Source organism: Anastrepha ludens, chromosome 3 (genome assembly GCF_028408465.1).
Source record: "Anastrepha ludens isolate Willacy chromosome 3, idAnaLude1.1, whole genome shotgun sequence".
NCBI lineage: Eukaryota > Metazoa > Arthropoda > Insecta > Diptera > Tephritidae > Anastrepha > Anastrepha ludens.
In genome coordinates this window covers 25560272-25575469 of record NC_071499.1, presented here as the reverse complement: position 1 = coordinate 25575469, position 15198 = coordinate 25560272, and the positions used below count along the sequence as shown (strand labels likewise).

The 15198-nt window shown below is 31.8% G+C and overlaps 2 protein-coding genes across 2 annotated transcripts in view; one reads left to right on the top strand and one right to left on the bottom strand.

Moving 5' to 3' along the window:
* Positions 1-4255: 4255 nt before the first annotated feature.
* LOC128857209 (probable alpha-aspartyl dipeptidase) lies at positions 4256-7507 on the top strand. The gene is made up of 3 exons (XM_054092852.1): positions 4256-4614; positions 4674-5234; positions 5399-7507. Exons 1-3 carry the CDS (start codon positions 4517-4519, stop codon positions 5460-5462), a joined length of 723 nt encoding a protein of 240 aa, XP_053948827.1. The 5' UTR covers positions 4256-4516; the 3' UTR covers positions 5463-7507.
* Positions 7508-9124: 1617 nt separating this feature from the next.
* The window catches only part of LOC128857208 (chondroitin sulfate synthase 2), an 87911-nt gene continuing 81837 nt past the window's right edge, over positions 9125-15198 (bottom strand). Inside the window, exon 7 of the mRNA XM_054092851.1 lies at positions 9125-11028. Coding sequence (XP_053948826.1) covers positions 10622-11028 — 407 coding nt within the window. The 3' untranslated portion in view covers positions 9125-10621. The remainder of the gene's footprint in view (positions 11029-15198) is intronic.

The window sequence follows — 15198 nt, the reverse complement described above, 5'->3', positions numbered from 1 at the left end:
GATTAGTCACAAATTTTAACATGAGCTTCTTAAAAAAAATTATTTTTTAGTAATTAATTCAAGATTTTTTTTCACTGATAAATATTTTTTTTTTTTTATAAACAATTTAAGGCCTAAATTTTTGGTCAAAAACCGATTTTGTTTTTTGAGAAACCGAATTTAACATTACTTTAACGAAATCTGTTTGGTGTTTTAATTTCAGAGCATCCAGTTCAAAGATAGAGTGGTCACCCCAAAACGCCTTTTTTGAGAGGAGCGCCCGGAGATCAGCTGTAGAACCTTTCCAAATAAATATTTTTACTAATGTTAAGTCTTAAAATACAGTTAAAAGATAACATCATATGTGTACAAATTTTTAGATCAATAAATTTAAAAGTTTTCCCAGAAAAGATTTTGGAAAATTCGATTTTTTCGGCCTTCTAACTGTAACCCCTTAACTAAGCTCATAATTTTTATTTTTAAAATTCGGCTCGCATTCTCCAAATCCTATAAACCATTTCATTTGTACTACCTTGAATGTCCTTCTTAACTGGCTGGTGCAGGCCGTCCAGATTTCTCACAGTTATGCGAAGCAGGTGGAGAAAGTTATGCTCAAAGCACATAATTAAGGGCATGCCCAAATACTTGAGCAATCAATTATGATTTATTCTGAATACCTCGTTTATTCAAGGAATATATCATCATAAAAACCAAACTGGCAGATATATTTTACAATATTATGGGTTTTTTCAAATTGCACGTCTAATTCGTAGGTCTGATATGCCAAAAAATGGAATAGGTCCAGAATAGGAGCTATTGAGCTAATATATAAAAAATTATTATTTCTATTATTTAGTTTATTGATATTTTTTAGTTTGATTATTATTATTTTTTTATATATTTTTTTATTATTATTAATTTTTTATTATTATTTATTTTTAATTATTTATTATTTGGTAATTTTTTTATTATTATTTTTTTTAGGTTAGGTTAGGTTAGCCTGTTTGGCAATAAGCCATTATTTATTTTTTTATTATTTTTTATTTTAATTTTTTATTATTATTTATTTTCAATTATTTATTTTTAATTATTTATTATTTTATTATTATTATTTACAATATTATTATGTTTTTTTTTTTATTATTTATTATTAGTATTAACAATTCTTTAAATTTCTTACATTATATTACAATATTTATTTTTATTTATTATTGTATTATTATTTATTTCTCAATATTTAGTTATTTTTTTTTTATTATTATTTAGTTTTAAATATTTATTATTATTTTATTATTATTATTTTTTTATTATTTATTATTATTATTACAATATTTTTAATTTTTTATTATTAGTAGTAACAATACTTTAAATTTCTTACATTATATTATTTCTTTTTATTAATTGTTTTTGTATTATTATTTGTTTCTAATTATTTTTTTTTTTTTTTTTATGAATTATTTTTATTTATTTATTGTAAGCATTAACAATACTTAACATTTCTTACATTATATTATTTCTCTCATTCCTAATGAATTCTACACATTTTTGTTTAAATGCTTTGTATATTGTCTCGTTTTTGGTTTCCATTCTGCCCTCTTAATACCCAGCTGATCGAGAGATATTCATGAATGCTTTTTCAGTGTTCGTTCGTTGTTTTTTGCACCACGGCACTGCTAAAGATATGGGTTGGCAAAGAAAATCAAAGGCAATTTTTTCATGCAACTAAATAACTTTATTCTGTAATGTATTGCCCATTTTGATCAATGACCTTTTGCCATCTTTCAGGCAGCATCATAATCGCACGTTCATAAAACTTCTGGTTTTGATTAGCAAAAAATTGAGTCAGGTACGATTTGACATCATCATTATTGAAATGTTTACCATTCAAGCAGTTTTGTAAAGATCGAAACAAAAAGTAATCAGATGGTGCCAGGTCAGGACTATATGGTGGATGTGGCAAAACATCCCAACCAAGCTCCAACAATTTTTGCCGAGTGGCCAAAGATGTGTGTGGTCTTTCATTGTCATGATGAAATGCAATACTTTTTCGATTTATCAATTCGGGCCGCTTTTCTTCAACTGCATTGTTTAATTTCGCTAGTTGTTCAATGTAGACATCAGAATTGATCGTTCGGTTGGGTGGTAGGAGTTCAAAGTAGACAATTCCTTTGTAATCCCACCAAACTGATAACAAAACCTTCTTTTGATGAATATCAACTTTTGATGTTGTTTGAGTTGGTTCACCTGGTCTGCTCCACGATCTTTTCCGCTTGATATTGTTGTAAACAAACCATTTTACATCGCCAGTTATCAGTCGTTTTAAAAATGGATCATTTTCATTACGTTTCTTTAGTAAATCGCAGCTGTTAATGCGTTGCGTTAAATGCGTTTGTTTCAGTTCGTGAGGAACCCATGTATCGAGTTTTTGAACATAGCCAAGTTGTTTTAAATGATTTTCAATGCATGTATGTGATACATGAAGCTTCTCTGCAATCTCACGTGTTGTATTGTAACGATTCGAATCGATTATTGCTTTGATTAGGGCGTCATCAACTTCAACTGGACGACCAGAGCGTTTTTCATCTTTGAGTGAAAAATCACCAGAACGAAATTTGGCAAACCAATTTTGACACTGTCGTTCTTTTAATGCTTTGTCACCATAAACAGCACATAACTTTTTATGAGCTTGCGATGCGGTTTCCCCTTTGCGGAAATAAAAAAGCAAAATATGACGAAAATGTTCCTTTTGATGTTGCATTTTTTAACGAACGCCAAACGAAAACATGCAACCGATCAAAAAACTCTTTTTACTGATTGACAGCTGAATTGCTAACTATCAAATAACAAAATGTGTTTTACATTTGTACTACGTCTGCAAATCTAAATATTCAACTGAAGCCATCTATGAGTGAAATCCGCAATTACTTAGTTGCCAACCCAAGAAATTTAAATGAGAAATTACTATGTGCTCTTCTCAATCGTATTTTATTTAACATACAACAAAAGAAAAGTCTATAAATAGTAGAAGCAAAATAGTTTTAATTGTTGAGTTCAATTTAGTATTCGTTTAAAATACTTTAATGTTTTTCAACTCCTGTTATTCGTTATAATTTTCTGTGAAAATAAGTAGGTTTTGTTTGAAATAAATGTGTATATATAGGGAATATTTTGTAATAAATTGAGTGAGAAAAATTGTAATTTTGAATGTGAACCAACTAGTTTTAAATTGGGAATTTTGCCGCAACATCATCGCTACAATAACCAGCAGAAATTTGTGTTCATCATTAGTGAGGTCCTTCGAGCCGTATAATTTATTGCCTCTGTCAACTTGGTCCTCTTGCAACATATATAGAATTCTCCCCGCAACATTAATTATTGGGAAATTTGCTTGAAGATAGTGAAATTCTTATGAACTCAAAATTTTATCTTTTGATATGCCACAAATTTTTTATTCAGTGTACAGGTCAAACTGTAGCATTGTTTTTTTTATTATTTTAAAATCTAAGCCCTAAGTATTCATCAAAGGCTAGCTAAGTACAACTCAAGGCGAATTTAATAAATCCACCTTTGTACAACTTAAGATTTCTTTCAAAATTGCGTTTCACAAAGCATACTTAAGTGTGAAGAATATTTAATTTAGAAATATAGTAGCATCGCAGTAAAGTGCTTTGTATACCAGGCGCATTTATTGCCTCGCCTTGCTTTGTATACAAATTTTGACATTTGTTAAAAAAGAGCAAGAAGAAATAACTTTCACTTCTGCAAGAAATTGATTTTCTGGTTATGTTATGCAATATTACTGCAGATTTAATAAAGTACTAGTCACGTATTTTGCTTATTAAATCAAAATATGCCACAATAATATTTTCCCTCATATAGTTGAAAAAATCGTGGACACTCGCATATCGCCTCGGTTCTTTGCAATATAGCTAGTTTTGTTATTTTCTTATACTACGAATCGCTGCCTTCGGCGCTACTCTCATCAGAATCCATTTCTTAAAGGCGAATTTATTTTTGTAATTTCACTTATTTCCTTCCTCACAATTTGCTTTGCTGCTAATGTTGTCAAAATGAGAACAACTTAAGTCGAATTCAAGTTTTGCTCAAAAAGAGGTTGAAGAAAAGCAAAATCTGAAGTTACACTTAAATTCAATTTAAAACTGTATTGTAATACTGGACTTTTTTGTATTTTTACAGGTAATTATACAAATCTTTATTTGAATTTAAATGCAACATTGAATATTTCTTGAGTACCCGGTTTATCCGCCATCCGGTATTTGTTCTTATCAGTACAGTGATGGAGCAGCTGATTTTTCCCATCAGCAATCAACAATTTCAAATATAGTTTTTCTTTTATTTTAATCGATATTAAGGTTTATCTGTATCAGTATTTTTTTATGATTTCTTTTAAAATTTATGAGCAATAAAATCGTGTGCGGTGTAGTGGACAACAACACGATCACAAGTTGATACAAGTTCATTTCTACGCGCACGGCTCCCTCAGCCTATTGGAAATTTCCAAAGTGTTACAACAAGAATGGCACAACGTTCAATTTTCTTACTCTCCTCTTCTCGTGTACATGGCTTTGTCTTTTTGGAGCATGCCAAGGAGTTACTAATTGATTTTCTCTCAAAGTAAGTTATTATCGATTATTGGAAAATTAAATTCTGACTAGAAATTTGTACATACATAGACACAATGTGAAGACGGTGCTTTTCGTACCCTATGCGCAGAAGGATCACACGAAATATACGGAACTTGTTGAGAAAACACTCTCCCCATGGGGCTATAAAGTGGAAGGTTTACACGCTAAACCGAATCCCATTCAGGCTGTGCTACAAGCAGAAGCGATTTTCATTGGCGGTGGCAATACATTTGTGTTGCTCAAAGCGCTCTATGATCAAAACTTAATTTCGATAATACGCGAACGTGTGCTACAGAAAGGCATACCGTATATTGGTTCGAGTGCCGGCACAAATGTTGCAACACTTTCCATACATACAACAAATGATATGCCAGTGGCATTTCCACCTACGTTCGATGCGCTCCGGCTGGTACCGTTCAACATTAATCCTCACTACTTGGAGCCAGATGCATCGACACGTCACAAAGGCGAGACGCGAGATGAACGTATACTTGAGTTTATAGATTATCACAAATTGCCGGTGTTGGGTTTGCGCGAAGGCACCGCATTGTTGGTGGAAGGTGATAAAGCGACTTTAGTGGGAGATCGCAAAGCGAAATTGTTTGTGCCGTAAGTAGAGGGTTTTCCATAAATGTCTCTCTTAATTAAATGTTTATAGTATAAATCGAAGGGATATTTATTATAAACCAGCATTATTAACACACTTTACACTTTATTTGCAAAGGCATACTGCTTATGGTTATATTCTATTATTTTCTTTTCCTCTGTTACAGTGACAAAGAGCCTGTCGAATTCGCTCCAAACGCTGATCTCAGTTTTCTGCTGAATAAAGTTTAATGTACCAACGTCTTCTTGACGTATGACAAAAGGCAATATCTTTATGTTTTGGTTTACAACATTTTATTGAAAATAATGAAAAATAATTTACGAACCATTACTCAAAGTTTTTACAAATAAAAAAGCATTTACTTAACTGTTCGATTTTATACATTCATAGTATTAAATATTATTTGCACATACCGAAATTATAGCTGTATCTTATCTAAAATTATTTTAAAAGTAAAGTAGACTTAAATAGCTCAATGAAAATATAATTATTTACATGGCTCCTTTTATTATAATCTTTTTTTTACAATGTATAAACAGCGCTACATGTGTATGTATGTATGTACCTACATATGGACTTTCATACGTATAAATGAAGCGTTCAAATACAAAAGCAAACATTCGAAACAAACGTAAACCTAGTTGAACTATTTTTAAAGTATTACTTTCGGTGTGAAATTCTGGCAATATCGACAAAAGTATAGCTAACTGTCCAAAATTTGGCATTGTTTGCCTTATTTATTTCTTTTTCATTTTCAATAGTTAATTACTGTCAGTATCGCAATTACCAAGGAAAATATTTATCGTAAACTCCATTATTTTTATTTACGTATTCACCTTCACCTATCTATGCAAGGTCATCAAATGTCGAACATCAGAAAAATATCAGTTTAGCATTTGCAATAGGGTTGCAAACAGTTATAAGATTGGATATCGATCTGAGTGGATTGGGGATTTACTATACTCATATACTTAGTCCTGCCAAAAGTTCTGTTACAAGTTAAGTCCGTTATAGATATGAAATTATAATACTTTTTTAATGAAGTTAGTTTTATTTAATCATGTAAATATAAGAAAAAAAATTTAAATTTTCATTTGAAATGATCACGATTTGCTTTTACATAAGTCTTAAAACGATTAGACCATTCAGCACTCACGGTTTCCATGGGTATTGACGTCGCTGCTCGAACCAAAGATTGTATGAGACTCTCCAAATTTCTGTGCGGCCTTCGACAGGCGATGTTTTCAAATTTTGATCACAAATGGATTTAGGTCTGCACTTCCAGGCGACCAATCTTCTGCGGCTATGAACCCAGAAATATTGTTTTCTAGCCACTGCTGGGTGGTTTCTGCCTTATGTGGTGGAGTGGAATCTTGCTGGAAGAACCGATGCTCTCCATTGAAGAGAGTACAGCTCAACTGCTTCACAACATCTTCTAAGATACACTGGTCGTTGCACTGGTCTTAACCTTTTTTTTCGCAGAATTGAAGAGATTTAACGCCTTTATAAGACAGCCCTCACCAAACTATTTCGGAGGTTGGTTGGTGGCCACGTTGAACCCTTGGGACAAAATTTTTTGCGTCTTCAGAAGTTTTAGCGTAGATTTTGTCGTTTTGCTTATTAAAACCCTTTTCAACAGCGAAAATTTCTCATCTATGAAAAGAATATTTTCATGGCCGTTGACCGCGTGCCACTGTAGAATCTGCTTGCATCTGTCGAGTCTAATTTTCTGCAAGCGCGTTGTCAAAAGATGACCAGCTGAGCTACGGAGATCATCTTTAATTAGTCTTGACATGGATCTGGTCGATACATTCATTTCCCTGGACATGATTTTCCGCTTTCTAAGAGGATTACTGCGAATTCTTTCTCGAACGGCTTTTCGGGCTGCACTGGTTCGAACCACGCGAGGACGACCACTTCTTTTTCTGTCCGTCACTTCAGACGCTTAGGAAAAACGATTAGTCGGCGCAGTAAACAAACATTCTCGAAATATTTAGTTTTTTCAGCCATTCGTAAATCTCACTTGCACTTTTACCACTCTTTTGTAATTCAATCAGTGCAATACGATTGTTCCTAGCTCCCCACTCCATTATTAACAAGCGAAATTTTCAACGAAAGTGACAATAATTTATGAGTAGACAATGCATTCGAACAAAAGCAAAAATAACGGAACTTTTTGTGCGAATTTGTTCTCGCCGTTATGCATTGTAAAATTTGTCACAGAATTTATGGCAAGACTACGTATTTACATTTATGTAAGTATATCTCTGGTAGTTTAAAGAAAATTGTGTTTAAAACTTTTCTGTTGGAAGCCTTATATGCAAGTTACTGGAATGACATGGACTTTGGATAGTTATACCAACTGGCATATTATATAACAAGTGACGTACTGATGATAAGACCAAGATTATAATAATGAACTAAAGCGTTTTCTTTTGATTTAAAAGTGTACAGTGTAAGTTATTACGTTAAAATTATTATATTATATAAAAAGAAGCAAAACTTTGTTTTTGTGTGGTTTGCATTATTTCAATTTGAAAGAAAAGTAAATACAATTTCTCACGCATACAAAGTTCTTTAAGGGGTTAGGGGTAGCCAGAATTTTCAAAAAATTGTTTTTGCATTTTCTTAAAGTATAATATCTTAAAAATATTGTGTAAAAATTTGAAGTGAAGCCGACACATACTTTTCGACTTATTCAACAATTAACAAAGGGCGCTCGGGCGCTCCGGAGCGTTCGTACAGAGATAACACTCGAGAAGGTAGAATGCTGCGTAGGCAACACTAAATCGATATTTTGGAACCTGCTATGACGACTGAAGAACTATTATATGGCCCAGGAATAGATGACAGTGCAAGTAAATATATAATTCGTATAACTCTACACAAATCGATAGCAAAACTTTAAATGCGTTTTTCTCAAAACTATGTTTTTTCAACTGGTGTTCACTGTAACTTAAAAACCGCTTGGTAGATTTCAATAAAATGTATAATGCTTTTGAAACACATACAAAATGCGTGCCCAATCGAAGGATTTGTTTTTCAAAAAATTTCGATTTTTTTAACTTTGTCGGTTTTTTTCTCGAAAATCTGAAAAATATTTCCTGAGGCCGCCATATTGTTGATTTTAAAAAACAGGAAAGCTTCGATCAGGCACACGATTATCTATTAATAAAACTAATTTCTCTTGTCCGATTGATTTTAGATGAATCTCCAAGGACGAAAGCGTTGATCTGGTCACGCTGCTTACCAATTGTACCAGTAGGACCTCACGAAAATCAGCTGATATTATTAAATTCGCTTAGAACAAAGCAACGGTACCATCATAGGCGGCCATCTCTCCATCGTGCCAAGAATTATGGTGCTCATACTCACCAACGTATCGTAGTCCCTTACCGCAGCCCATAGAGAACACAAAACTGGGCAAAACTTATCCCGTAGAAAACAACTGCGTTCTTTTAGTTACATATTTAGCAATCAGTTGACACGATTCTACGGGAATTATCATAAATCCTGCAATAAAATTTACGATACTACGGAACGTAAGGGTGGTGAGAATTCATTTACATGGGACTCTCATTAGTTTGATCGTAACAGCTGGCATGGGCCTGCAATTAGTGCTGGCACCATAGCAGCTGACACGATCCTGCGTTTACGTTGGTGAATGTGAGCACCATAGGGATTTCCCTCTTGTTTCGAATTTTAGTTAATTTATTTTTTCTGCTATTGAATGAATGAATGCTGCATTCTTTTTTGTCTTATTTGATATTTATTTTTATATTAATTTTTGTATTTTAATGTTCAATGTCGAATGTTTGCTTTTGTTGTCAGCCACCTCAATTGGGTACAAATAATATTTTATGACTACTATGTGCATAGAGGATCGCTTACATATTTAAAAAATGTGCTTATTTAATTGTGATTTGTTTTTTTTTTTTATTGTTCTGTTTTGCTAATTTCTACATACATACTTACATACATTAACTCCTATACGCATGCATCTACTGAGTGTTTTTGTTTTTTTGTTGCTGCGCTCTTAGCTTACGTGCAGCTGCTCTACAGCTAGACATAATACTTTGACTCTCTCGTTACCCTTTGTTCCTAAACAAAACACTAAAATATCTATTAATTAGAAATTTAAAAGCTTTGGCACCTTTAGTCATGCAACATTGATTGCATAGGTAGGAGAGTATTAAAACTAATCATACGTATGTATGTCTATTTACAAATTCCGTTATGTTATCTTTATAGCTTCAAATGGAAAGTGTGGAAGAGGTAGAAAGAAACTAGAAACCACTTAAATAGATTGCTGAAAAATACTACACCAAAGTAACAGACTACAAATACTTAGCTCTCTCCTTGCTTACATAAGGAATTAAATTCTTGCACGTATCTATTTATAATATATAGAATATATAGACAAATTAAAAAAAAATTTAACATTATGTGGTTCATGCAAACTGAATACTTGGCAGTCATGGCGAGATGAACATACAATACTTAAACGCTAATTATAGGATGTACGTGACAAGCTGAAAATGTGTACGTGTAGTTTGAAAACCGCAAATACATATGCACGTACATATGTATGTGTATATGTGCACATTTCGTATAGTAACTAAACACCAAATTTTTACATAATTAGACCCGCTTATTTACCTAAACGTATACGTATATTATTTTTTTGTTTTTGCTTATATGTAAAAAATCTGAATTTGGAAAGGACAAGTTTGGGCATTTCTACTTTGTTGACATAGACAAAACATATAACAGCCATACTACGTAAAAAACAACTACGACCGGAAGGCACTTTTCCTTCCGCCTACAACTACATCATACGTATATACTTATACTTACACATACATACTATGTATGCATTCTAAGCCTATTGTACATGTAAATACATAAAAGTCATTTCGTTACATTCAATCGATAGGAATTAGCTGCGCTCAACCAACCATCTTAAAACTAAAATAATAAATTAATTTCACTTAAAACACACACAGATTTACATTTAACACAAATTTGCGCGCATTTCTTATTTAATAGAGCGCAAGCATTTTGGCAAAATAGACTAACACACAAAAGGAGTATGAATTTGTTGCTTTTTGCAAAATAGTTTTGAGTCTCCTTAAATTAAAAGTTTGCAAGAATTAAGCTAATATTTACATTATCATGCAAATTTGAGCATTAAAAAGTTTACATACATCCCACGCAGGGCTAAGTTTGCAGTTTTACTGTGTCATAGCCACGCGCGTGTTCTGAAATGCGTGCAAGAAATCATTGCAGTAACTTCACGCAACCGGCGGTGGGTCGTCGGCCAAGTATGCAATATTTCTCCAACAATTCTATTGTTTTTTGTTTTCATTTTACTTTGTGTTGTTGCAAATTATTTGTGCAATATACTTCGATCTTCGTACCGTATAATGGCATCGCCAATTTGTTTTCTCGACGCCAAGTGAATGCATTTTCGTTTGTGCAAGGCGGCATCAGCGTTCGCTGCGTCAACCTCTGGCCGTAGCACATCATAGCGCTGTGGTATCTCATTGGATAAACGGTGCGCTCCGTCATCTAGCGCCGGACATTTCAATATATTTCCACCACTGTTGATATAATTCCTGATCTCGTTGCCATAACGCAAATTGGGTTCGGTGCCGCGTAGGATATGCACCGGCAGTTGCGAGGCGACAAACATATCCAAAATGGTGGTAATCGTTTGATCTGTGCGGCTAAGTAACTGCTCAATGTCGTTATCGGAGCGCGTTATTGGCAATGCTGATTCAATCAGTTTGCGTGCTGAAATGGTAAACAGAAAAGAAATTAATTTTTGTAAGCAAAGAAGTGCACTTTTTTATTTTCTAAGTTGAGTATATAAGTATGCACGTATGTGCATTGGACCGTACGGAAAAAAGGTCGCTATACACCCCTAACTTGAAAGTATTTTTTAAGAAAATTTCGAAAAAAAAAAATTTATTTAAAATAAAAACAAAACACAACGACAAATAAAATATTACCAGAAAAAATTAAATTAAGTATAGTAAAAAAATTAAAATAAAATAAAAACAATTTAAATAAAAAAATTTAAAAAAAATTAAGAAAATAAAATAAAAGAATAAAAAAACAACAAGTGAAATGTAATTATAAAAAAATAAATAATGTAATTATAAAAAATTAAATAAAATGAACTAAAAAACGAGCCGAAACAAATGTTTAAGAACTATGCAAAATTATGAATAAAATAAAAAATAAGTAAATTAAAATTAAATAAAATGAATTAAAAAGTAACAATAAAAAAAGAAATCAAAATAAAAAAAATTACATAACAAATGAAAATGTTATAAAAAAATTAAATAATTAAAATTAAATAAAATGAATTAAAAACCAACAATAAGAATAGAAAATAGCAAAATTAAATAATTAAAATAAATTAATAAAAATTAAATAAAATAAAACACAAACCATAAACAAAATTTATAAAAATTATGTAAAAAAGAGGTTGTCTGTAAAGTCGGTTTACTGCCGATAGTTTAACGTGACAACGTCATAAGAAAATATTGATGGAATGGTTGCAATTTTCAAAAGAAAATTTTAATTTTATTTGTTTGATAGATATTTTGAATGGATATAGCGGAGGAGGTAAATGGAATTGCAATGGAATAGGTCAAGTTACATTTACACAAACGTGAAAAATGACGAAACATTTATCAAATTCATGAAAGATATCTTCAATTTCGATTGTGCATCAGACGTTAAAAAGTCAACAACACTAAGAGGCACCATCATCGATTTGCCTTTTTCAAGACACTTTACACTCGAAACACTCCCTTTCATTTCCTACTTTTTCTATCATCGTCCTATTCTCAACAGAGAAATGGTTCATTACCATGCACACAGGAAGAAGGCATAGGCAAATACAGGTATGTGAATTTATATACCTACATATGCGCATATACATACATATATATGCTCACTCAAGTAGGACAGAGCCAGATGTCGAACGTTGCCGAACGCTGGGGCCGATTGTGCTCTTTGTCGTTCGTTCCGCGCTCTCGCTTGCAGTTCAAGCACATTAGCTTACATTTGCTTGCGTACGGAATAGATTCGTATATTTGATATGTCCATATGACTTGTATGCATCTTTACATATAGATTGGTTCTTTGTGAAAATTGCGCGAAATTGTATATGTATATGCATGTTTATATACATATATTAGTGTACAACATATCTTATAAGGTATATGGTAAATATTACCATACACTTTTTCCTTCATATATAATAAAAAAAAAAATAATAATAACATTAAAACAACAGGTATTACTAACAAACTTGGTTTTATTTTAAATTCTTCAAGTAAATCAAATTAATAATAATCAATAAGAAGGCATATGCAAATACAAATACGTGAATTTATATTATATATGTACATATGCCCATATACATACACATATACGCTCACTTAAGTAGGAGAGAGCAAGATGTCGAACGTTGTCGTTCGTTTGCTTTGTTTGCTTTGTCGTTCGTTCCGCGCTTTCGCTTGCAGTTCATTCAAGGTAACGGCAATGAGCAAGGTAACGACACATGAGCAAGGTAACGACACATGAGCAAGGTAACGACAATGAGCAAGGTAACACTAATGAGCAAGGTAACGACACATTTTTTCGTGCGTGCAGCCTGTTAAATCGAATTATAAGACGTTATCACGTCAAAAATTAAATTAAATTAAATGTTCATTAAAGAAAAAAAATTATATTAATCCAATTTAATTAAAAATTTAACATTTAACAAGTTTCATAAACATCAAGTTCTAAATTATAAAAGAAAAAACAATAAATAAAAATATACGAATAAATTAAATAGAAAAAGAACTAAATAAAGAAATTAAAAAAAAAAATTGAATAAAAAAAAATTAATTAAAGTATTTTAATAATATAAAGAGAAAAAACATGATGCATGAAAATATTATAAGGAAAAATTTAATTAATTATAGTACAAAAATTAAAATTAAATAATAACACCAATTTATATAAAAAAATAAAAATAAAACTAAAAAAATAAAATAAAATAAAAAACAATACAAGAAGTGAAATGTTATTATAAAAAAATTAAATAAATAAAATTAATAAAACTTAAAAATTAAATTACAGTTTCAATAAAAAAAAAAATAATATTAAAAACAATTTATAAAAGTATTATAAAAAATTAAATAAAAATTAAATAAAACTAAATTAAATATTCATTAAAGAAAAAAACTAATATTAATCAAATTTAATTAAAAAAAATACATTTAACAAGTTTCATAAACATTAAGTTCTAAATTAAAAAAAAAAAACAATAAATAAAAATATACGAATAAATTAAATAGAAAAAGAACTAAATAAAGAAAAAAAATATATATAAAAAAAAAATAAAATAAACAAAAAAAACTAAATTAAAATATTTTAATAAAATAAAAGAAAAAAAACAAAAAAATAAACAAAAAACGAATAAAATAAAATAAAAAACAAAACAAAAAATGAAATGTTGTTATAAAAAAATTAAATAAATAAAATTAATAAAAATTAAATAAAATGTTTTTAGTTCATTCAAGACGTAAAATAAAATTTATAAAAACTATGCAAAATTACAAATTAAATGAGGAGTACTCTCTTGTCGCATTTATGGACATAGAAGGTGCTTTTAATAATATTGAACCCAACGCTATTTTGTCTGAAATTGCCAAATTGGGTATTAATTACTCCATCCGAAAGATGATCGAACAAATGCTCCAAAGTAGAATAATCACTTCAGAGCTTGGGTTAAGCCGCATGAAAATGTACGCCGTCAAAGGCACTCCTCAAGGCGGAGTACTTTCACCCCTTCTCTGAAATCTCGCTGTAAACAGTTTGCTCCGAAATCTCGAAAAAGCAGGCTGCAAGGTTGTAGCCTATGCAGATGATATTGCTCTCTGCGTGTCAGGCAAACACCTGAATACTCTTACTGAGCTCATGCAACGCTCAATCAATATTCTGTCAAAATGGTGCACCGAGTGCGGACTAAATGCGAATCCAGCAAAGACAGATCTTGTTCTCTTCAATAGGAAACAACAATCTCCTCCACTGCAAACAATAACCTTAAAAGGGTAATCATTACTCCTATCTGATTCAGCTAAATATCTAGGAGTTATTCTAGATAGGAAGTTGAGTTGGAAATTGAACATCGAAAACAGATGCAAAAAAGCTTTCATAGCTCTTTATACTTGCAAGAAAGCTATAGGCAAAACCTGGGGTTTTTCACCTCGGATCATTTATTGGATATATACCTCGATCATCAAACCGATACTCTTCTACGGTGTGGTTGTATGGTGGACAGCACTCGTAAACGGTGTAGAGTAGCCACAATTGATCGAGTTCAAAGAACAGCCTGCCTCCTGATAACAGGATGCTTAAGTACAACACCTACTAAGGCTCTAAATACGTTGCTTCACTTGTTCCCTATCGATCTGGCTGGCAAAGCGATTGCAGCGAAAGCAGCGACACGCATGAATGCTATATCGAAATGGAATAAGTATCTTGGCCATTCGGCCATACTGAACAGGAACACTGTTATCTCTTCTGACATAGACTATCATGTAAGTCTTCCATCACCACCCTTGCTATTCTCCTGTTCACTCCCAACTAGGGAAGAATGGAAGACAAATCTAACCGAAATCAATGGCCCTCTGACTATATATACAGATGGTTCAAAACAAGACGGCAAAGTGGGATTTGGAATCTTTTCCAATTCCCCTGACATCAATCTATCATTTAGATTACCCGACTACTGTAGCGTATTCAAAGCGGAAGTATGCGCTATCTGGTATGCTGCGAAAACTCTCTTAGAAAATAGAATATCACTAGAGGATATCCGCTTTTTCACCGACAGTCAAGCGGCCGTTCGAGCACTCAGCTCCTCTTATACCCACTCTGATGTGGTTCGATCCTGTCTCT